At 37.8% G+C, this 25404-nt stretch overlaps 1 protein-coding gene across 7 annotated transcripts in view; it reads left to right on the forward strand.

Moving 5' to 3' along the window:
• Lmo3 (LIM domain only 3) overlaps window positions 1–25404 on the forward strand; it is a 59803-nt gene that overhangs the window by 2028 nt on the left and 32371 nt on the right. The window contains exons 1-3 of one of the 7 annotated variants that reach the window (XM_004845809.3): window positions 1–165; window positions 1967–2033; window positions 7279–7492. The exon at window positions 1–165 is cut by the window's left edge and continues 27 nt beyond it. In XM_004845809.3, coding sequence (XP_004845866.1) covers window positions 7287–7492 — 206 coding nt within the window. In that variant the 5' untranslated portion in view covers window positions 1–165; window positions 1967–2033; window positions 7279–7286. Of the gene's footprint in view, window positions 166–892; window positions 1236–1514; window positions 2034–3021; window positions 3218–7278; window positions 7493–25404 lie in introns of those variants that run through there. The other 6 variants (XM_004845810.4, XM_004845808.3, XM_004845813.3 and 3 more) reach the window with 6 other exon arrangements.

Here is a 25404-nt window from a genome sequence, read left to right on the forward strand (position 1 = left end):
GAGAGGTGGGGTAGACCAGCAGGAACTGTGCGGATGGGTGAGACGTATGTGTGCCTGTGTAGTCGGGCCAGAAAAGCCAAACTTAAGAAATCTGCTTATGTACAGAACAAACCAGCTGAAGGGGTTCTCACTAATCTGTCGTCTGTGAATTTCGTTATTTTTCAGGTTAGTTTTGAGTTTTCTTGCCTTTTTAAGGGAGAGGAAAGCAAGCCACATACGATGTTATCATGGGCCTTCAGAAGGGAGGGGGTGAAAAATAAGTTATCAATGCTGGGCCAGTATTCTTTATGCAGATGAGCATAATTTAGATTAAATATTCACAGGGGCTGCTTTGCTTTTTTAAAAAAAAATAGAACTAGTTTAAAATTGATGATGTAGAGAAGAAAAAAGTTTTTTTTTGTTCAACAATTGAGTCTTTCTTGCCTCTTAAAACATGACAGACAGTGTCATTCAAACGTGCACTATGTTTGAGCCTGTCCTTTGACAGGCTTTGTAAAGTCTGTTGAGGGGACTTTAAGAACTGGGAAAAGACAGGATGACTGAAGTCTGAAAACTTAGAAAGATACTAAGATATTTTACAGCTACCAATGGCCTTTACAGATGCAAAGTGAAGAAGAGAAGAGGTTAAAGAAAATGTGACCTCTTTCAAGAAAAAAAAAAATCAACGAAGGCCTTTTAGGAAGATAGGGCTGTAATGGTGGAAGAAACTATGGTTCTTTAAACAAGTTACTACTGGAAATACAGTTCTCAGTGCTCGTGAGTGTTTTCTGTGTACGCATGTAAGTTTTCAATGGTGAGGAATTCAAGTAATGGCAGGAAGTATGTTTCAGGAGTGGAAGTGGGGCTTCAGCATTGGATAAGGGGGTACAAGTTCCCTGGTTGGTTCTGGGCCAGGAGAAGGGAGAGAGGGGGGTGCGAGTCTGTCGTCCCTGGACCTGGCTTGTAAGGCAAACTTGGGGAGCAGACTTCCTGAAGTCAGAGACTGGACGATTGCAGACCCCCGCCCCTCGCCGGGTTCCTTAAAAGGGAGGAGGGGGCGCTTTTCTCTGTGTATCCCGTAGCAGCTTGAGTCCCTCGCTTTTATTTTAATTTCTATAATTGGTAGCTTCAGAAATGGCTTTAGAGGGCAATTTGCTTTAACTGTGGCCCCTACTCCAAACTGCCCCAATTATTTTAGGAACCTACCCTTTTCCTAGGAGCTCTTTCGCAGGGGTTCTTTTGGACAGGTCCAGGAGGTAGGGTCTTTCCCGAGTCGACTCCTCGCCGAGGTCACAGTCTGTGCGCGGGTCCCCAGCGTCTGTGAGGGGCATATGCATGCGATTGTGCTGACTGCACTCACAGGCTTGTAAATTTTCACCCTGGGAAATTAGCAACAAAGCCCGATCTGTCTCGTGGCTGCTTTGCACTTTCCTTCCGAGGGCGGCTGTACTTGACTGAGCTGCAGAACAGGAAAGCGAGAGCCAGCGAGGGAGCGAGAGAGAGAGAGAGAGAGAGAGAGAGAGAGAGAGAGAGAGAGAGAGAGAGAGAGAGAGAGAGAGAGAGAGAAGAGAGGGAGGGAGGGAGGGAAGGAAAGAGGAGAGGGGGGAGGTAAACAGTCTTAAATCGGAAGGGAGCTGCTTCGCTGTGGTCTTGACAGCGCTTCCCGGGCTCCGCCGGCTCAGTAATAACTGAATGACCTTTTCTCTGGCTGCATTATGCCTGGCTGGGAAGGGATTGCGTTCTGCAGCTGAGAGCTGGGGCTTCCTCCAGCTCGGCTCCAGCCGCGCAGCCCGGCTAGTTGTCTGGAGCCAGGACGAGAGAGACAGCCTCGGACTGCAGTTCCCTCAAAGGAGGACACCTGTGGCTCAGATGCGGTCAGCACCAATACTTGGGGGGTCCTCGAGGACCTCATTATTTTAAACTTAAAAAATAGAGATTCCCCCCCGCTTCTTTTTTCAAACAATGCTTCTTTTTGACCTTTCCCAAGGAGAAGCGCTACAAAGCAGCCACTGTGCTGACTGAACGGCCTCCCCCTGTATTGCTTGATTGAGAAGGTAAGTGTAGCGACTGTTACACACGCGGCGGCTTATTTGTGGTGTGTGTGTGTGTGTGTGCGCGCGCGCGCGCGCGTGTGCGAATGTGGGTATTTTTTCCCCTTCCCCAGCCTGTCTCCTAATGAGGCGTAAACTGGAGCTGCAGTCTCGCTCCGCACTGCAACTTTCACCCGGGCTGCGTCTCTACCGAGACGGTTTTGTTTAAATCATGTGAGGCTTCATTATTTTTATGATGAGACATGAAATAGACGCAGGCGGAAGATGCGAGAGGAGGGCAGGGCGCGCGGCTGCGGCGCGGAACCTCTGAAGTCCGACTCCGTGGCTAATAGTCGAAGTTCACCGGCAACTGCAGCATTTCCACAGCCCGACTCCCGGGGCCCAGGGCAGGGGGAGTTTGCCGCCGGAAATGTTGGCTTCCAGCCCGTGGGAGGCGAACTCAGTCCCGGGGGCGCGCCGGGACCCCTGTCCGTACTTGCTCAAATGTATGCCCCCAACCCCCAACCAAGAGTTGAAATTACCACCTTTCCAGTCTCGGGGACACTTCCGCATCTTCCCCCTGCACCCTTAGGACCCGAGGTTGGGGTTGCCCTGTGCTGGTGGAGAAGTGGCTGCCGGAGGGGAGCGGTGAGGAGCGGTCGGAGGGAAGAGGCTCCGTGGAACCCGGAGCCCAGGTGCTAACGGGCTGAGATTCAAACTGAGGCAGCGCATTTGCACGGGGGCTCCTCAGACTGCTGTTATGAAATACGAGTCAGATTTATGATCTTTTTCCCATTGAGCATGATATGCTATGCTAACGCTGCGTGTGACAGTTTAATCAAATCCATTTGTTACCAGGAAGCTAAAAAGGGCCGCTGGGATTTTAGGATCGCGGGCAGAGTTAGGGAAGCATGTGGCTTTGTCATTCGCCATCATTTTGCACACTGCCACCCTGCGAGGGGCTCTGTTTGCTCGCCGAGCCCGGCCGCCCTCGTCCCTTCCCCCACCCCTGCCTCCACCCGACCCGCTCCCAAAGTGGCTCCACAATAGCCGGTCCTCGGTGGTGCGGGCTGTGCACCAGGTCCACGCTTGAGCCGAACCAAGGAGATTCCCTTCTACTTCTACCTGTGGGGTCGGTGCTCAGTGCGAAGCTGCTCCGACGCAGGCACGCCTAAGTCAACTCATGCAGAAAAGGGAGAAAAGTTTTGGTAAGGTTACGATCTATCCTAGATGCACTTTGCGGGCGCTCTGCACTCTGAGCTACTCAAAAGCCTTCCTGCTCTTCCGCTGCTTTTGTGCCTTTCTGAAAGATCCAAAATATTATTGTTGTAACTGCTTTGAAGGACTGCTGCTTAAACCAATTAATCCTGCTAGGTGCAACAAATACTGCTACATTCTTTGCGAACCACCTCAGTGTGGCTGCAAAGACAACCACAAAAGGCTGAAGCATAAACTCCGCAAGGGATTCTTTGTTAGAGTGTATGTATGTTTCTTTTTTTTTTTTTTTATTTTGCATGTGAGCTGCATCAAAATTGAACTCAGTCTTGCAAATCTCTTGTTGGCCTTTGCCAAGCACTAGCACTTTGCTGCCATGGTAACTGTAATTAAACTGATAAGAGTGGAAAAATGTCAGTATCTCTGAGCCTTGCAGCTGCATTGGAGAAAAAGGGAATCAAATTGGTTCCCAGCTCCATTGCTCAAAGCGGGGGGGGGGGGGGGGGGGGCTAGAAGGACAGGGAGGGGGGCTGGGAGTTGAAGGGGCAGAACAGAGTTAAGCAGCCCCAGTGCCAAAGATCTGGGGACATCTATTTGCATTGTTGTCCCTTAGGGGGCTGCAGCCTCTAGGGATGCTTTGGGCCAGTGAACAGAAACAAGCTTTTAGGCCCAATCCAGTTTTCCAATCTGGCTGCAGGGGGGTTGGGGGGTGGTGGGAGGAAGAAGATGGGCAGGAGGAGAGAAAATCTTTTGTTTGGTACCTCTTGGCAATCGAATGGCTGTGTTGGCCAAATTCTTTTAATCTGTGCCACTGCTCCCAGCTGCAGAACCTGCATTCCCATTTTAGCATCTTTTGGAGTCACCTCATCTCTCTCACAGTCTCTTTTATGGATCCCTCTTCCTGTGCCTTCTCCCAAATTGTCCTCTGTGGATCTTCCCACAGGGACAAAATGTTTTCCATTCACTCTGTGTAGTTAGTTCAAAAATATAAAAGACTGTGTCGAAGTACCGCAGATCTTTTATTGTTGTTGTTGTTGTTATTATTATTATTATTATTATTATTATTATTATTATGTTTAAACCCCCTCTGTGTTGTGGAGTTGTGGTTACTTTGTTGTGTTAACTACTGAAGCTTCAAGTGTGCGGATGAATGGCCCAGAACAAGGGAACATAATGGAGGCAGTCAACCGTTAGGCCGCCTCACAATGCAATCCAGGCAATTAAAAGCTCACCAGAGTTTAAATGAAATGGTTCTACTTATTTCTGCACACCACACTGCACAGGCTATTATTTATGTCTTTTTTTTAATTATGATTTCCCTTAAACTGTCAAATAACTCAGAATGGCAGGGTCTCAGAGGCAATAAGAATTTCCCTCAGAACAATTTACATGCCAATCTAAAACTAGTTATGAGTGCTGATGTGCTGTGAGCAACTTGTGAAATGTTTCTCAGCTACGCACACATAACTCTACCCAGACATGTTCCTCTGGCTGATGACAGGCGGCCACTGACTGCTTTCTGCCTTTTAGGTATAGGGCAATGTGATGACTACAAAATAGCTCTTTTTCTGCAACTGTTAACTTGCATAGCATGGCACAGATTCCATTTCCAAGAGAAATGTGATGCTAGTCTCTAAAAGAAGATAGAGGGTGGAGTGTAAAATATTAAACTCCTTTTAGACGCCTAAGGCCAAACAGAATGTAAGAGTTTCAAATATTAATTGGCCTCTGAGTGTTAAATTAAAATGTCAACACAACAAAAACCATTTTGCGAAGACAAGCAGGGTAGCGTTACTGGTGCCAAATGTTGGTATGGCCTGTTTTAGTTGCAAAGCATTTTGAATAAAGATAGCTAACCTTCTACATTTGGTAAGAGTAACACAGCTATAGGGAATAGCTTGACTACTTCCATAGCTATAGCTTAGCTGTTACTAAGAAGGATTTTCTTAACATTTTTCTGTTAGTCTGGTGATTTAAAAAATAACAATCTTATACATTAGATAATTAGAGTGGCTGCTCTTACTATCGCTCTGGGTGTTGTTAAAAATGAAATCCAGAATGTCATTTGGAAAAGCAAAATTTCCTCCTCTTCCCTAGATTTCTAGAGAAGAGGCTCTTGAGTCAGTTGTGCCCTGTAATCAATGGGATTCAGTCCTTGTGGAACCTTGCTAGAAAAGGATAACTAGTTCTGATCAAAGAAACTTCATTTGTTAGAAGTTCTAGAAAGTGAGATTTAGCAGCGCTATCAAGGGTTATGATTAATCTACACTAGGCCCTTAGCTCCTTCAAAGAAAAGGCACAGAAAACAGGCTACAGGGATACCACCTGCTCTTCTGTGCAAATCCAGCTGCTACTCTGCAGCCCGGAAGACCCCAGAGATGCATACTAGGCTGAAGGAACAGCATCCTGCTTCCTTTCCTGCCGTTCTCCCCTCCACCACTCTGCCAGACAAGTTATTTTCGAATGAAAGTTCAACATCCTAATACTATTATATACAACTCATGAATTATTTGTAGCTTAGAAAGTTCTTCAGCTTCCGGGATCCCTCAGTACCTTTTATTGGGTTCATTTTGAAAAAGAAGGCTGTGAAGCTAATGAGGGAGAAGACTTCATCCCAGAGTATCAGAGGAAACAAGGAGCTAGCTATGTGGAGAGGAGAAATGCACAGCAAATGTAGACAGTGATAGTTTGGTGTTTCTTTCCTTGAAACTCTTTCAGATGCAGGCATGTTTGGTGTTTTATATCCTTTTACATCCAAGTTTAAAACTTTATGCCTAGGAGAAGCAGCAGAGTAGACCAGAGGGATCTCTGGATTGTAAGAAGGCCACTTGGCCCCAAATCCACACTTAAATGTCATTCAGCTTTGAGGCAGTGCCTTAAAATCTCTGGGGCTCCACATTATAATTTGGAAAATGAGGGAATTTGGAATTGATGATGTCTGCAGTATTTTATAGTGCTTAGAACGAGTTATTTGATAAAGATGAAGCTTTGAATAGTTGAGCCAGCTTTTTTTTTTTTTAAAGCTGAGTGTTTGACACTTAGAAAATAAGAAGAAAATCAAAGGCAAATATCCACTGAAATAATTTCACTCAAGTTATAAAACATAGAACCTGGCTAGACTCCTTATGTATGACAGAGATACAGCTTACAAATATTATTGTCCCTACATCTCATAGTGTTATATACCTTCTGTATATATTTATATGTGATTGGATAATTTTATTTATATTGCACTAGACTTCTATTCTTTCATCTTTCCCCTGTAAAATAATAAGTGCATGCTTACAGCAATAAATTGTATAATCCTGTACTTTAGCTTCATATAAAAGCTTATAGTGTATAGTTAAGTAATGAGCCATTAATAAAGGCATTGACTGATGATGGTGAGTATAAATATGTTTTGTTATTTTAACATAATGAATACTTTGAAATATCTAGGACACATAAGGAAGTCTTTGAATGCAAACAAGCCATAGAGGTTTGCTAAGCTTTGGGGGGGCGGGGGGGGGGGCTGTGCTGTGCACTTAATTATAAACATCTGTGCTGCTCAGTGAGGTTCCTGTAATCCCATACAGGGTGTACTTTTCTTCCACCGTCAAGCACATATGAAGTGAAATTTTTAACCAGTTAAGCAAAACTTACTTTTGACTCCTTTAGAAGGAGTATGATTACTTTGTTAAATAGGTTTCTTTTCAGAGTGTTAGCAATTTGTTCATTTTTCTTCCTTCTTTATATGGAGAACGGGGATGCTATAAAATAATTTAATGTTATTTAACTGTACGGCTAGAATGTCAACTTACCATATGCAACATGAATTCATTCTTCTCACCACTTTATATGTGTAACTTTACCAGTGATTTAGTAAGGATTTTATAGTTTGAGACTCTGCTTCCAAAATTTACTGTGATTTCAGGGCATCCATCCCTAAGAAGGAAAATCCAGCGCTCCTAGGAAAAGGCGATTATTAAATATTTAACTTCTTTGAGGTCTTTTGACATCTTTCCATTCTGTCTTGTGGTCTCAGCGCTCTCGTTTTGTTGTTGTCTTCCTTCAGGTATACAAATGCTCTCAGTCCAGCCAGACACCAAGCCGAAAGGTTGTGCTGGCTGCAACCGAAAGATTAAGGACCGGTATCTTCTAAAGGCACTGGACAAATATTGGCATGAAGACTGCCTGAAGTGTGCCTGCTGTGACTGTCGTTTGGGAGAGGTGGGCTCCACCCTGTACACGAAAGCTAATCTTATCCTTTGTCGCAGAGACTATCTGAGGTAGGAATTACCCTTGCACACCAGTGATGACTGGATACCTTTTAACATACATTTGTAAATGTATCTCTGCTTGTTCTATTTCCTCACCACCAGCTTGTGTTCCTGAAAGATGTGGCCCTGTGTGTGTGACCCAAATTACTACTTAAGGACCAGTTGCCAAAACTAAGACCCAAATTGTTTCAGTTTGGCTTGCATGCAAACTCGTATTCAACAATTGGTTATTTTACCACGTATGTTGAAACTGCTGGTATTTGGTATAAATCAGTATACAAGTTTTTGTTTGTTTGTCTTTCATTAGAGTATCAGAGATAGATTAGAGTGAGAATAACACAAAGAAATGGCTAAACATTTTAACTATTTTTGCCAAGCTGGGCTTTAGTTGGACCTTATATCCTCCTAAAATTATTAGCTATGCATTCTGATTTGGGTTTGTCTGGCACTTACTAATATAATACATTTATTGCTCAGTTTTCAAAAACTTTCCCCAAGTAATAATATGTCTTCCCCCATGATATTGGAAACAGTCATTGCAAAGATTTCATGTAGCTTTGAGCAGCTTCACACGTTCCAGTGGATAATAACAAAGTAACGACCTCTATCCTTGTGGAACAGTGATAGCTGTGCTCCAAACTGTAAACCTCAGTTTCAAGATAATGCAGGTGCTGTTGATGAGGAAGCCACGAAGTCAGCCAAACTTGCTTCTCACCGTCTTCAACCCAGAAGTTCTACGGAAGAGAAATTATTTTGCTTCTCAGAGAACTTGGTGACTTGATTCAGCTGCAAATTACTTATATTAATAAAGTAGGATCTATCAAATTAGAGAAATGATATATGGCATCATTTGCAGTTTCATATTTGATACAATTAATCATTTTTCCAGTCTGACACTAAGCTATATATTTTGAATTTTTCCCCTTATGACACAAAATTTATCAATCAGCTGTTACTCCTTAACCATCTTAGTCATCCTGGGAGGTGTTTTCTAAGGTACTGGATCCTTCTTAGTCTATAATTCAGTTATCGAAACTCAGATTTGATCTTTTTATATAAAACATCTTTTGATTAATGGCAGTTACAAGAGGGTGAATCCAGTGCTGCCCCCCTCTTAGGACTCCCTCTTCTGACAGTCTATTGAATAATTATGACCACTTGTTACTACTTCTCTGTCTTCCAAGTGAAAAAAATGCATGCAGGGTGCCAACAATGGGAAGGGACTCCTCTTACCAGCCAGGATTTCCCTCATTAGGGTGGCACAACTAATCAATCAGAGTTAATTTATAATGCAAATTCTTTCAGAACTCTCCAGTCTTTGAACTTTTCTCTTTGAAATAAAAACTTTTCCCCTGCTCATTGTGAACTGGAGCCTCATTTCCACATAAAGCATTTGTATTTGTGTTTCATGATTTAACACTGCTCTCTAGTCTTGCTTTATGTGCAATAATCACAACTTTTTGACTTCTTTTGACTTTTACCTTTGCTTACAATTTCAGCATCTTAAGTGGGTTGATGTTGCAATTCCAAACAAGGAATTTATAGTCTGAATAAAGTTAAGTTTAATAAAGAAAAAAGAGATTAAATTAAGTAAGTTTTAAAGGGAGTTGCTAGATTTTTAAAGTCAAAAATGTAAATTTGCCATGAAATAACTGTATCATGAGAGACATAGCTTTATAGTTATCAATATAGTGGTGAGCAGGGGAAACAACCTTATGTTGTTTTAGTCTTCCCGAGGGTAATAAAAATATGATATAAAACTGGTATTTGATTGTCTCAAGTATTTTGCTGAAGGGAATTTATCAAACTAGTTTTCATATCAGAAGTCCTCATCTATCACTAACAGTGTGTGCTGTTTTCTGTGGTATGGCTTTTAGTTCATTTCTGCTAGGTTCCAACTTTTAATGCTAATTAACTTATTGCAAATATTTTCTACTCTTTCAAATATAAACCCTGGTCCTGATTGCTAATATATTCATTTCTGAGAGTACAGTTTCCTCTTAAATTGGTCATTACCACATTAATGGCCAGTTGTTATGTTAACAGCCTAAAGGTTGTTAACATTTCAAACTAAATTGTTAACACAAGCTTAGCCCTTATTTAGATCTGAGCATTTGCTATCGATGATGTGACTCCTTTGGAACATCACCAACACTTACACTTTGTACAAGCAAAATGGAGAATTCGTATGTGTATAAAACACCATCTTTTGTGCTATTGATTGTGCCACAGATGTGGTGTTTATTTTTATGTGGAAAGCATGTGTCTGGGTGAAACTGTATAGTTGTTCAACAGCATATGTTTCTGACAAATTAAAACAATCTGATTCCTATATGTTAACTCAACAAACATAATCAAATTTCTTTACAGATCAATATCTTTGATTACATATAGTGATTTTAAAATGTTTATTAAATACCTACTGTGTGAGAGATATATTGCATGACTTTGTAATGCTGTTGTAGGAAATTGAGTCACTGCTAACCATCAAACTTATTTTGTTTTGGAAAATATGAATAAAGTAGTCAACGTATAAAGAAGAGTTTTTGAATTAAGGCGTTGTGGCCACTAATTTTATTTAATTATATAAAATCAGTAATATGATCGGCGAATAAGTAGTATGCTGTGGCTGTTTTCCTGAGTTTCAAAAATAAGTTTTCTCATTCCCCTCAAGTTCAGCATACTTTCCTTTTGTATTTTACGCAGCCAATGTCTAACCATTGAAATTCTATAAAAAAGTTGTTTTTGGTCTTTGGATATTATATAATTTCTTTGAGGCACTAAACAAGCCATAAATGACTTCCAGATTTGTATTTATTTGTTACAGTGACTAGGTGCCTAAGTAAAATGGAAAATGATGAGGAATAAATTGCCTCTACTAATAAATCATTGGTGATTAGTATTATCTCCAGCTAGATAACTTTTATATCTATAAGACAGTAAAATATTTGTGTGAATTGCATTTCTTCTTAATACACTTCTCTCAAAAAAATAAGACAAATACACTATACTTTTAATTTTGAGCAATGAATCTTGATATTCTAGGTTTTATTTTACATTACTTCAAGCAGTGATAATGATGGCATGCTGTTACAAGTTCTTTGAATAATGATCTGGATGTTACATAGTTTGAAAATAGAAGAATTTAGACGGTAAGATATTTTCTTAAGGACTGTAGAAAACCATTATTTTGATAAATTTGATTTTTTTCAAAATTTTTTTCTCCTTTGTGGCACAATTAACTACTGTTAAAAAAAAATATTCTGCAGTTTGTGCCCTGATTTTCAAATCTTAATAGGGAATTTCTCACTTCCCACAACTCTTCTGGTATAATACTTTTGTATTTTGCTATAGAATATAACATGTACATATCTAATTAGACAAATTTTACCCATTTGTCGAACTGTTTTCCTCTTTGGGAAATTTATTAGATAAAGAAAAGGAAGGATGGATTTTTAAAACTTCTATGCCTTCTGACTGAGATTCCCCAGTCAGTCAGTCAGTGCATATCTATATGTCAAGACCCAGAAATGCATCTGTTAAAAACATGTCTACTGTATTTTATAGCTGTTTCAAGCTTTTTTTTTTTTTAGTGCTGGGGATCAAACTCAGGACCTTGTGCTTGCCAGGCAGGCACAGCTTCACTGAGCTACATCCCCGACTGTTTTAATCTTTTAAAAGTGACTTTATGACAGATTAGACAGAAAACATCTTTGTACCTTAAACTAGAGGTTAAAATTGATATTTAAAATAAATGAACAATTATTAAATAAAAATAGCAATGTTGAGTAATGATATTTCTCTGACTAGTCACTGCTATCATCTTTACTTCATTTTAGAAAATGTGAATAAAGTAGTCCATCTATAGTTGGAGTTTTAGAAGAATCAAGACTTTTTGGCAAGAATTAATCAGAACTAAGAGAAATAACTCAAATGTTTCCTTCTTTTAGCATAGAGACAATAAAGAATATCAGGACTTAATACTCAAACTTTTGGATAGTTTTGTGCTATTTTTTTAAACCTGTAACTTCTTTTGGTATATTTTCAGCATTAAGTCATTAGAGGCTGTGTCTTACATCGCTATGAATGCTATCTTGCCAGAGAGTTTACTCAAAGCTGCCTGTTCTGGTATATTGCATGAAGGCTGCTTATAGCTGTTCCTATATGAGAAGCTGTAAAATGTCTTATATCAAATTTAATGCAGTTTGCTATTTTTATATGTGAGCATAATTTGTTTAAAATGAAACTACCAGAAGAGAGTGATGCTTCATGCTCCACCATACTTGCCAATTAACTAAAATGATTTGAAGCTTGCTATGCTGACTACAAATTTTATATGCTTTAATATAATAATATAATAACTCTAAAAGAGAAAATTATAATAAAATGCTACATGAAGCATAAATCTCACTATGACTTTATTTCATATTAATCAAACCTACGGCTTCTAAATTCTTACATAAGGTTAAATTTATATTAATGTATAATTATAGCTTTAAATGTTAATACGAATATGGTTGTTAATATTGTTTTATCTGACATTTCATAGCACAGTTTCTTTTTTAATGTTAAGTAAAGTATTCATGCTTATTTTCTTCATTGTCATCTTTCTGGTACAGGAAGCAGTTTCCCTAGAAAGCAGTGGATTATTATTTGAAAAATCACTTTTTATTGTTTTAAATTCTGAAAACTTAAGCTTTTATAAGGTTTCTTATAAATAAATTCTCCTCTACAAGCTTTATCTGAGTTTTTAAACACTTTATTATGATCATAATTTTATCATATTTAAATGTCTCAGTTAACTTCTGTATTATGAAATATTTTGACATCTGAGCATATTGGACACCATAATCTATTGAAAAACAATACCCTCATTCTCTTTGCACATCATCTTCCCTAATTTGTAGCTTTAAAAAAAGTTGTAATTTTAAGTCTATTCTTGCTTTTCTTGTAAGAAAGCATTGAATACTGCTTCAGATATTTCAGACTATATGCATTCATGGAGCAGTACAAAACAGGAATGATTATTATGTTTTGTGCAATACTTTAGAAGAATACGCCTCTCTCTGGGGGGAAGAAATGGTGGCTTCGCACTAGAATCCTTGAGTGACAATCACCCTGAAACAATTTCTGTTAAAAATATTTAATCCATATATGGAATTTATTTTGACTTGCAAATTTATCTACAATACCTATCCTTGGTTCTATGATAGATCCATTTTCAGTGCATGAGTATTTATATGTTCAATATAATTATTTTAGTTTTACAGCATTTTAGGGGTTTTTGGGGAGGACTTCTTTTATAAACATCAAATGTCTTCAAGGAAAACACAGCCCCCAAGAATATTAAAAAAAACTTCAAACTGTTTCTGTAGGTCTACAGTTTTCTCTTTTAATATCTTTTTATAATGCGTAGAATACTCCAGTAAGGATAGTTTTTACACATAAGATGGATAAGTTAGATATACCTGACTTAGGAAAAAAAAAAAATTCTGTTTCTACAAGGATATCTAGGATTAAATGCATCTGGAAGAATTACATTTGAGAATTGCCAAAATTGCTTATTTTGCACTTTATAAATACATAGAATTCTGGGAAAGAATCTCTCTTTTTGGCTGCTCTTAAAATATATCAAAAGAAGCTAGCACTTCATTTATAAATTCGCCATTAATGTCCATTAAGTGACTAATACTAAATTTTAATGCTGTGTTTTGACTGCATAAACATAATTTATTAAGGAATCTCATTTTAAAAATATGCTGAAAGTAGTAATTTTATAATGGTTTTGATGAATATATACCATGTAGAAATACATCATGTGTTTCAGTTTTCTGCTTCATATAAAAATTATATATCCTAAAAGACGAATTGCACCAACGTAAATGAACTTTGTATTATGCTGTAAGCATTGAGTTCTCATTTTGGTATTTTGCTTAAAAACATTTATCCAGTTCCTATGAGAGTATCTTCTGTTGTTAAAAATAATATATGGCGGTTTCACCACATCTTCCAAAACAGTAGCTAACAGTTCTCACTTTTTACCAATAAATGTTAAAATATATAATGACAGACAGGATCTTAAAAAGAAGCAAAATAAAAATAACAGAACAAATGGTCAGATATTTTTATAAAATATCATTATCATTAGCCATATTTCTTTCAAAAGCCATTTTTCTTTTCTCTTTTTCAGTTTCATAGCTTTGTAAGCTCTGAAACCTTTAAAATTCAAATACTTGATGCCATCTAATTTCTTAGTATTACAAACTCTAGCGCTTATCTATTGTTATAGGTTCCTCACCGAGCTTAGATGAAAGACCACTTTTGTAAACACTGTACATAATGTCTAAATTTCTTTCCATTTGATTTTTCTCATCTACTTCTGTTTTTGTCTGCTTCCACGAGTTCAATATGTCTGTTCTATTCTCATTTCTCCTATTGTAGTGTACCCTGTATTTGTTTTGATTGTTAACTATACATTTCCCTCTCCAACATTTTTGTAAGTAATTTATGTTGAAGTGGAAGTTTATTCTGTGAAGCAAAAAAGGTGCCATTTGGCTTTTTTGTGTCATGTAAAACAAGCCCTATTGTTTAATGCTTTTTTTCTCCTTTATTTTTGATATCAATGGATTACTTCTTTCTGAAGGAATTAGGATATAAGATTTAAAAAAAAATTTTTAATAGTACTGAAGATTGAACCCAGGGCCTTTCTACTGAGCCACATCTGTAGCATTTTGGTGTGTTTGTTTTATACTTTTTGTTTTGAGATTGTATCCTCTATGAGTCTCTGAGTTCCCCGGGTTTGGCTCAACTTGCCCTACTCTGTCTCCGCCTCCTAGAGTGCTGGGTTTACAGATGTGCCCATCTTCTTTGTAGCATATTGATTAAATATATGGATTATATCCAGACTATCCACATCAGTCACTTACGTATTAATTTGTGCCGTTTCTTTTTGATAACCTACACCAAAACCATTTTTATTTTGATTCTTTTGATTTCAAAACATTTTTTCTTCATACCGAAGTATCTCCATTTTACCTCCCTTCCATGAGACATTCATTCTTCAATCCCCTGAAACTAGGCTTCCGTTCTCAGACTTCTAGTAACGCTATCACCCAAAGGTCACTATAACCTTTCTCCTCATCGCCAAGTTCAGTATTTCTTGATTTGTTCTTTTTCTTTTCTTTCTTGAACATTTTTTTGTGATTGGAGCACGTGTGTCATCCATAACTCTGGCGTTCCTTGTGGAAAGTTGGTGCACGCACAAAACACACCTTCGTTCCTTTTTCGTCCCCTTTCGCCTCTCTTCCCCTTCCTTCCACCCATCTCTGCATGTGTTAGGCAAGTGTACCAACTCCACAAAGGGAATGTAAACATTATGCACCACAGACATATACAAAACTTGGTTTTTTTGGTACAGGGATTGAACTCAGGACCTTGCGCTTATGAGGCAGGCGTGGGCTAAATCCCTAGCCCACAAAACCAAGCTAAATCCTCAGCCCACAAAACTTTTTGATGACCCGTTTTCTTCTCAGCAATGTTTTATAGTTCGAAAAAAGCTTCTAAATCTTTTTTGCTGAATTCCTTTGCTCCATAATGTTGATTTTGTATGAAGTAAAAATGTCTGGCTGTGGGCTTTACAAGTTTAAAATAAAATCACACTTGAGATAAATAATCATCTTGGAATAGTCAGATCCCTGATTTGAAGTTGGAAAATTAACATTAAGCTTCATGTATTAAGTTAGACTCTAGTCAGCATGTGTTGTTATGATTCAATTTAATATTAAAAACTCTCCAACTAGGCTACTGGGAAAATAAAAGACTCTTAGGAATTCAAAGATTATTTGCAGAGGAGTACACCAAAGCCATATTTAAGTAAAATTGTTATTATCAATGCAGTAAAGCAGTGGTCCACATTAAACCTATCCTATTAATGAGAACAGAAAATCAGTCTTAGCAAATATAAATATCAAATATGACAAGGACAAGTAAGAGGACATGGAACTCCATAAAAATGTGCTAATGTCAGCATTTAATAGTAATCTAAATACGGGAGAGAAAAAGTAAAATCTCATTTTGTTAATGCTCTGGGGTACCAACATGCAACAGGAAAGGGAGGTTCTAATTTCAGATATCAGTAGTTTATTCTGGCTCTCTAACATTTTAAGAACAATGCTGTATTTTGTTACAGCTGTTCTAACAGAAATGCATGTTTAGCTATGTTAGAAATTTTTTTGTTGTTTTCAAAGGACTCAGAAAGCTGGATGTGGTGGTGCACACCTGCAATGCCAGCTACTCCAGAGGCTGAGGCAGGAGCATCACAAATTCAAAGGCAGACTGGGCAACTTAGTGAGAATATTTCAAAATAAAAATAAAAAAGAAATGTTCTGTGTGCCATCCCTAGCACCACAGGCAAAAAGAGATTTTGAGAGATCTGTTACATAATCTCTTTCATGTGCTGCTCATATTTCACCCAAAATAGAAGGGTCAAGACTCTTAACATTTTAAAATACAAGACAAAATTGAGCATAGGACTTATCTTGTGTCCATCAACTCCTCGCAGAAATATATTCTGACCAATTTCTACATTTGAATAGATTATTACCTACCCCGTTACTTGAGTAGATGGGAGTGCAGGAAGTAAACAGAAAAGACAATCATAACGTACAATCATAATTTACAGGCCAGTTTACTTGAATTTTAGAGGCAATAAGTTCAACTGCATTTAGACATAATTTTAAACTTGTGAGAATTGCAAATAAATATTCTACTGAGGATCATTTGCACTTTGAGGAATTGAACTACCTTGAAACTTATAAGCTAGTATTTTATGTGCCCATGTATGTATTAGGAAAAAAAATAGATAGTTTCTGAGCTGGATGAATCCTTTCTTTCTTTAGTGTACCCTTGCTGAGAGAGTAGGATTGGGTTTGTATCAAAATGATTGCATGCTTTGCCATCTCTTTAACAGTTTAACAGTGAAAATATTCAGTCACTTAACAAATAATTTGAATGCCAATATTTCATATCTATAAATAACAGATATACAATATTATATTCCTAAGTGATTTATGTAAGATATCCTAAAATACAATTATCAGTATTTTGGTCTCTAAAGAATAAGGCATTTAATCTGGAAAATTGGGGAAGAATGTAAGGGCAAGTTACATTTAAAATTTTCTACAACTGGTGAACATAGTCACTATTCTTATTAAGTAATTAAAATTTATACAGAGTTTTACTGTATAATCTATGAAACCAAGCCAGAGACCAAGAAAAGTATGATCAGGAGGGATTAGAAAAGCTTCTGAAGAAGAGAGCTTTTAAATAATAAGTAAAAATCAAACTGCATGAAAACCCTTTTGTAAGTCAGTAGTCTCATAAAAGTTGAGTTTTAGAGCCATGCTATGACTGCAGAGTAAGATAGAGTTAGCTTGTAACTATTTGTATTGTTCCATCCTTAGCACAGGAATTGGCCAAATGTTACTAGAGGTGGAATTGGTGCCCCTTACAAAACAGTTAGTGTTGAGGTCCCCATTTTCTCATCCAATAAATATCATCACCAGAGAGTATCATACATGGCCCCAGAATACAGCACTCTCCTGACCTTGTGTAGTGTATAGTCTACTTAGAGAGGGCAGGTGGGAAATGGTAAGTATGGAAGGAGTATGAAGCCATATAGAAGGTGTGCAGAATTTGTATTTGTGTGTGCATGTGTGTGTGTGGCGGGGGGTGAGTGAGTGAAAGAAGACAGAGACAGAGAGAGAGAGGTTTGAATGACTGAATAGTGTGCAAAGGAACAGCCTCACTGAGATGGTGACCAGTGACGACCCGGAGGAAGAAGCTATCCCAAGGACTTGTATGTGAAGGACCTTCTGAGCTCAGGGATCAGGCTGTTCAAGGGGCCAGAGATAAGACCTTTGCTACTAGGACTGAGGAATATTCTCCATACTAGAGTGGCTGAAGTGAATGAGAGCAAAAGATGCAAAGACCAAGGACAGCCACAGTGAGGTCTCCGGTGTCCCCTGCCATGGTTCTTCCCACAAATCCCCCTGTACAGTTCTCACTGTCCCCTAGAGAAGTAATGATAAAGCTTGTTCAGTTGGGCTGTTATAAAGCCAATTCCATTTGGGATTAAAGAACTCATGTATTAAATTAAATGGGATTATTTTCTTTCATTAATTCCTGATAGATATTTTTATCTGACCTCACTGATGAACCTTTGTGATTAAGTAATAGTTGTGAAATATGAATCTGAAACAGACCTCAGGATTTGATCATGCATTGCTAATCCATAGGGTATGGAGAGTTGTATACTTCAATCAGTACATCTATGTTAATCTACTAATAGATTAGTTAAGCATTGCAGTATTTCAGTGTGAAATACCAGGAAATACCCATATTGAGGAGCTAGGGCTGCCAGCACAGAATTTAGGCAGTTAGCCTTTGGTGAATGATATTGATAGTCCCTTTCCTGATTGTAACTGAAATGTCTTGAATACTTAGGTAATAAAAATTGCATTTATGTGGAGTTTTTAAGGTCTGTCACTTTCAACTTTCAAAGTCAGTTGTAGTAAATGTAAGGGGTGTTGTTTTTTTCTTTCACTTTTTAAAGTTGAATCCAGGTTCAGGTTAGGGGTGTAGCTCAGTGGTACAGTGTATGCGTAGTCTTGTGTGCAATGCCCTGATTTTAATCCCTAACATTACACACACACACACACACACACACACACACACACACACAAAATGTAAGCCAAGTTTTAGTGAATTAAATTATTTTCCAGCACCAAAACATTTAAAATACCATATTTATTTTAATTACTGTGACTGTTTCTGAGCCCAACGTTTAAAGAGGATCCATTAGAAACACATTGTTATTTAAAACAATTTAGTAAATCACATTCTTGGTGAGATGAGCCAAATGTTAGCAAGTGGTGTGGATATTAGGGTTCTCACCCCTAAACTAACCCTAGCTCATGAATGTCAGGCTCACATCGCGAACCTTCAAAACTGAAAGACTAGTATGTATCCTACTTATAAGAATGGAAAAACAATGTATAAACTCTCTTTCACTTTTAAAAAACTAAAAAAGTTAAATGAGTTTCCAACGGCAACCAAAGTTTTTGAGCCTTTTATATTTATAAAACAAATTGGAGTATCATCATGGGTCCACATTGATAAGGTATGCTGACAGGCCTTGAATCTCCCCCTGGAGTCACAGGGCTAAATAACAATGAGCTTTCAAAACTATACCAACCTACTCTTCATGCACACACACAGAAACCCAACCCATACTTATCAGAAAGCTAGGAGGAGGTGGTGGCCAAAGGGCTTGTTAATTCCTACTGACTCTCGCAACCTGTTTGCTTTTTTCTCTTATAATTTCTTCCACCACTCCTATTCATTTAGATATTACAACTGGTACCTTGTCCTGATGGAATTAAACACCTATTTTCCTAATCACTGTCATTCTTATTTACAAAGTAGATCAATTTGAACTTGATTTTAAGGAAAAGATGCTCAACGTTGACATGATAGTCTAATGTTTAACTAATCCTGCCCATGGTAGTTATTAAATTAACCACTGTCTTTGCAGTAGAGATAACTTGCTTATTGGACTAAATATGTTGAATGCTTTGTCTTCTTGATTCCCTGTGGCTTTCTACAGTGACTTGAACAAAAAAGGAGATTTTAAATGAAAATGTTTTAAAATTTTCCATTTCAGATTTATCTTCTGAGCAGTAAACAGAGCCTTTTATTTTCACCATAACTCAATCAGTTTTTACTGTGTTTCTAAAGCCACAAGTTTATCCTTCATTAATTTTAGTACATATCATGTATTTTAACCAGTCCACTGGTGTTTCTCATTATTCCATTGTCTTACATGTTGTTTGTCCCCTCTGAGACATTAATGTCAAATTAGTCATTGTTCCTATTATGACCCATTCATCTGCTGTTCTTTTTTATCTTCTGTGAATAGTACTTTATTTTTTATTTTTTATTTTTTTGGTACCAGGGATCGAACTTGGGCCCTTGCACTTGCAAGGCAGGCGGCGGAAACACTGAGCTAAATCCCCAGCCCTGTACTTTATTTTTTAAAAAGTAACACAGTTCTGCCAATTCCCTAAATACCTACCAAACTAGACAAATTTGGATCTCATCCCTAGATTTCAGAGGCAAGTTGAAAAGCAGCATGATGGGGAAAGAAAGCCTGGATTTGAAGACTGCCGCAGTCTGCAGCATCCCAGATGTATGTTCCTAGGCAAGTTACTCGCCTTCCCACGCCTCAGTTTGCTTATCTGTAAGCAGGAATAGTGTACATGTTTGGAAGTGTCAGAGACACAGCTGACCACACTGACTGGCATGCCAGTGTAACTTCTGGTGCTCCGAAGGAAGAATGCTACTGACTTTTGAAGATGAGATACTGGGTAATTCAAACACAAAAGGAAGATTAAAGAAATAGAGTAAGATGAGGCTTAATAGTGATTAATAATCAAGAATATGAAAGGCTACTACTATAATAAAATCTTTTACCCGCTTTTTACCTGCAAAAAGATGAATAAGGATATACTAAATACCAAGTACACTTGAGACCCCATGAGGAAAAAAACAAAACAAAACACCAACAGTGGAGTTTATTGGAATTTGGAATTGGTTCTTAAATTGAGATTACACTGTGTTTTATATAAATTAAGGCAAGGTTCCAGCACCTGCCTTGCAAGTGCAAGGTCCTAAGTTTGATCCCTGGTACCAAAAAAATAATAATAGTAATAAATTAAGGCAAATTTGTTCTTTTAGGTGAATTATTGAAAGTTTGGTTTCCTCTGTAACTGAGATGATAGCTTTCTTAAATGTCTTCTATAGCCCAGATTCCCCCCCATTGTAGATGTGAAAGTTCTATGGCTTGGAGAAGCATGATATTTATTACTACATAAGGTCAGTATTATAAGGTTTGAGCTTGTTTTAGATTTCCTTTATGCTGCTTATTTTTTATCATTTTCTCAGGTGACAAGGACAATGGAATGTCACCGTCATTTTACTGAGTCTTACTTGCACTGTTCTCTAAATATTCTGATTATATATGTTTATTCTTAAAGAAATTTAAGCACCTTAAGTTTACATATACTTACAAGTTGTGAATAGCCTATCACACATATTTTTAAATTATGAAAACTATGTTTAAAGCATAAGGTAGAAAAATGCAGAAATAATGATTTTTAAAGCTTTGCTGAGATTTGCCATCCCCAATTTTGACAGCACTATTTTTTTCTCCTTTTTGAAGCTTGATTGAAAGTTGTTTGGTAATGATTCTTCTAAATAAAAGTGGAAAAAATATCAATGCTTGGGAAAGGAGTTGTAAGAGAAAGATGTAGTTGCTTGAAAGAGAGGGACTTTCTGAGCATGAGCTAATTTGTCTTGCTCTGTTCACTTAATATTAAATTAAGGTTTTCTTTTTTTCATGAGAAATGTGACAACATATGTGGACTCTTTCTAATGCTATACCATAGCCACTGGCAGCATTAATATGAGGCAAGATTTCTCTCCCTCCCCTGCCACCCCTATTCAGGACACAGTGAGATTTTAGACAGATAAACGCTAAGAGAACCCTATGTACCAAAGGCAGTGTTTATTCCATGTAATACATATCATTGTTTGTCTCCTGTAGTGAAAAATACTTGTGTCGTGCTGTTAAAATGCACTCCTGACAGACCAGTGCTTGCTATTATAGAATCCATTGCTTAAAAAAATGATACACTGACAGAAATACAATTTAAGAAAATTTAACACCAAGGGTAGCCAACCATGTAGGTTACTATTAAGGGGCCAAAACTCAGTGCTAGGGGTTTATTTTTAAAAGTGCCACAGTTTATTTGCTAGTAGTAGGCAAAGTTAAAAAGAAAAAAATCAAACTTGAATTCCTTGGTCTCTAGTCTGTAGAAAATTAATGAAAGCAACAGTTCAATAAGATTTTACTGCAAAAAATGCTTAAGTGATACATTTTAAGAATGCTTTGGAATTTTTAAACAGTTACTTATCATTTAGAAAGCTAGAACACCTTCGTGCGTAACAAATTGTTAGCATCGGATCCTAGGCACACCTTGTGATTTTCTTAAAATGGGGAGTCAGAGCTGGTTAATCTGACTCAATTTGTTCGTTTCATTTTTGTGTGTGCAGCTTGTAAATGTATTTGAGATTGACAGGTCAGCAGCACCCACAAGTAAAACAATCTCGAATGTTAGCTGTTGTCCAAATACCCTCATGGGAATACTTCGGTAGTTAAATGCACTGGATTTGAAAAAGATCTTTTAAGAAGGAAAATAACCAAATAAGAGATGTGATGAGATATGTTGGATTTTTGAAGGAGTACAGAATGTTCTAATGAATAAACTGCTACTGAATGATGATAATGCATGTGTTCTTAAGCTATCATATGACTCTATTATTAGAGGAGAGAATTCCATGAATTTTGATGAGATGCATTATCTAATTTTACCATTTTAAAAACAAATCTGTCATTCATTAATATTTGGCGCTGTGTATGGATTACATTTTCCTTTGGGAGAAAGGTTATAAAAGTAATGTGATAAATAATCTGAGCCACAAGAAGCTTAACTCAGGTACCACAGAAGCAAGGGGAAAAAAGAAAAAGTCCACTGTTATGGGAAGTCAAGGGATATGTATCTTGGATTTTTTATCCTGATATCTAGTCTTATTGCCACACCCTAAAGTGGGCCCTGGGAGCCAATCTGTCCTGCTAAGACAGGATATTCAAAGATGTGCCATGACTTTGCAGAGATCCTTGAGAATTTAGCAGGCCTGAATCTGACATTGTTACCCAAAAGATTTTTCTGTGGACTTAGACGGTAATGCTCATTGTTAAATTTGCTCAAACACATGGTCCAGGGCCTCTGACTCAGGGGTGTGTTGAAACAGGCCCTGTAAAGCTTGCTGAGGAAGACTTTGATCTTCGACTTTTTAGCCTGTTTGCCAGGCAGTGGCTCTTCGTTCATGCACCTGTTTTGGTTATGTTCCTTCAAGTCCATCCATGTGCAGATTTTATCATTTCATGGCATCTTGTTACTGTGTTTCTACTACAGATTATAGCATCAAATGCTGCTTTTCAAATCTTATGTTTTAAAAAGTCTGCTGGCAGAAGTAGTATTTATGACAGAAAAGCTGAAAAACAATAATAAGCTATTTCTTTTGGATAACGCAAAATTTATACTTGGATCAGTTGAAAAGTATGTCTTTTTGACCTTGCCCTCTGTTGTTGTGGTCTTTCAAAATTTTTTCAGGGTTTCATCATTAACTTTCTTTCTTTCTTTCTTTTTTTGGTACTGGGGATCGAACTCAGGACCTTGTGCTTTTGAGGCAGGCGGTAGAACCACTGAGCTAAATCACCAGCTGCTCATCATTAACTTTTACTAAAGAATATTTTAATAAACAACTACAAAAATTCCCATGTCTTAGGAGTGATATTATATTGTTTACAGTGTCACATAGCATTCCAAAGAATCATTGCTGAAAAATCCCCCTAAATGTTAGTATAAGACAAGTTCATGGGACTGTAAACAATTAAATGGCATTTTTCTTCGGTCTTGGAAATCATCCATCTGTTTACACTTCCCTCTTTTCTCGTAGGAAACCCAGATCAACTTTACTTTTTAACAGTTGTTCAGAACTGTTATGTTGTTCAGAAGTGCCTATGTTGATAATATTCTCCAGAGTTTTGTATACTTTTACTCAAGTTTTCTTTACTATGATATCTGGAATTATCTATACATCTGATGGTTATATATTAAATTATTCAAATGAAATAGTTTAAATAGATGGAATGGGAAAAAAATAAGAGGCGAGAACCTAGGGCTTAATGCATGAAACACAGAGCTGAGTGACATGACGTTAAGAGAGAGGAGCATGTGATGAAATTATTTCTCTAATCCAGATATTATATATAAAATAGGGGTAGATTTGAACACTACTTAGAGACAATATTTTTGTTTTTGTTTTTGTTTTTTTGGTACCTGGGCTTGATCTCCGGACCTTGCACTTTCAAGGAAGGCACCGGAACCACTGAGCTAATCCCCAGCCTGGAGGCAATATTTTTGAACCACATTTGAACTTACTCCTTGTAGGAAAAGGACTGTAGCAGATATAACTTTTTGTATCTGTGTCTTTATTTTTACGAGATTATTTCACATAAAGGTAATCAGTTTTTAAAATGTAAACATATGCATGCAAATTTGATTTCCTGAAATAGCAATCAATAATTCGGTTTTTACAATAATGCTTTCATATTAGTAATACAGGGTAAATTATTTAATTCATCAAGGGCTAAGTCAGGAATTATAAACACAAATGCCTCTAGGCACCAGAGTTCAACAGGTACAATGATATGACAAAGTAGGGCTTGCATGTCCCATCCAGAACAGGAAGACATGTCTTAATTCCAGAAGACTGTAGGAATAGAAGGACTAGTGTTGCTGATTCCTCTTGATGTTTTCCCAGGCAGCTGAATAGAATCTCTTGGATTTAAGGTGACCATTAATATGGTGCACGAGCCAATAACTTAAAACCTCTTGGACAGAATCCTAAAGTTCTATGTTCAAATAACTATTAGAGTTTGGTTAAAGTCTTCCTAAGGCCCATGTGTCACAAGCTTGGCCACCAGCCTGTGGCACTGTTTGGAGGTGGGGCCTTGTGGTAGAACATTTGGTGACTGGGGATGTGTCCTTGAATAGGATATTGGAATCCCGGACCCTTCCTGTATCCCTCTTTGCCTTCTGGCCACCATGACCTTATTAAGCCTCCTCTGCAATGTGCACCATCATGAGGTACGGTGACACCACTGGTCTCAAAGCAATGCAGCCGAGCAGACATGGACTGGAACCTCTGATACCAGGAGCCAAAATCAACTTTTCTGACTTTGAAGTTGATTATCTTAGTTTTTTTGTCATAGCCATGGAAAGCTAACGCAGTAAGTGACCAAGGTTTTTAATCCATATTTAAGCAGTGTTTGAAAATGTTTCTTTACATTCTGGATTTTTAAAGAGGAGATCACTTACCCTCATCCCATGTATACACCTGCTTCAGAACTCACTTTGGAGCTCTAGGCATGATAAAGCATCGCTCTGTTAGGTGAAGGTGATTTCTCTAGTCTCTTCTCTAACCTCATGGGCGCTATTACAGTTCCCCTGTAATCCAGCAATACATTTCAAGGGCTTGCACTGTACCCATATAATTCTGAAGAGAAATCTTCCCCCTGTAATTATTATGGAATGATAGGCAAATCTACTCCCACCACCCCTTCACCCACCAAGGTAAATTCTAAACTTCTATTGTTTTTAGTCCCTTCCTCAATCTCTGTATATTTCTCTTTACCACTAGATCCTCTGGAAACTTCATGTCATTCTTACTAACCTTTTCTATGTTCACAATCTTTTGCCAATATATTTTTCCCATTAAAATATTACTTTAACTGAGTTTCACCCATGACTTGAAGTAAAACTTGACTCTTCTTGAAGGAAGCAGTTTTCCTTGCAAATTTCAACAGAGGCAAAGTTCTACCTCCTCTTGTAAATCCCACATTCCATGAGGCCCAAGGGGAAAAGCTGTCATCACCTGTATCTGCCAATTTCCACTTACCAATAAGACTACATCCTCCAACAAAATGCATGCCAACTAATATGCGCTCCTTTTCATCCTTTCTCACTGCTGTCATTTTCTTTTTGCCATTCTAGACTTAAGACACATGTCTGATCTGTGTGAAACCAAGTGCTAGCTGGGTGGACCTCCTTGACCCTATTGAATTCCAGCTTTCCATCCCAGGACCACTTACAGTGTTTTGTGCCTGCAGGAAATTGTTTCATCTTAGGAATCTTAAACTCCAAACTATTGTCCTACCTCACTTGCAATGTCACTGA

The sequence above is a fragment of the Heterocephalus glaber genome, unplaced genomic scaffold (genome assembly GCF_053883595.1).
Source record: "Heterocephalus glaber isolate CG9 unplaced genomic scaffold, H.glaber_assembly_v1.0 deba00001444, whole genome shotgun sequence".
In the NCBI taxonomy this organism is placed as follows: domain Eukaryota; kingdom Metazoa; phylum Chordata; class Mammalia; order Rodentia; family Bathyergidae; genus Heterocephalus; species Heterocephalus glaber.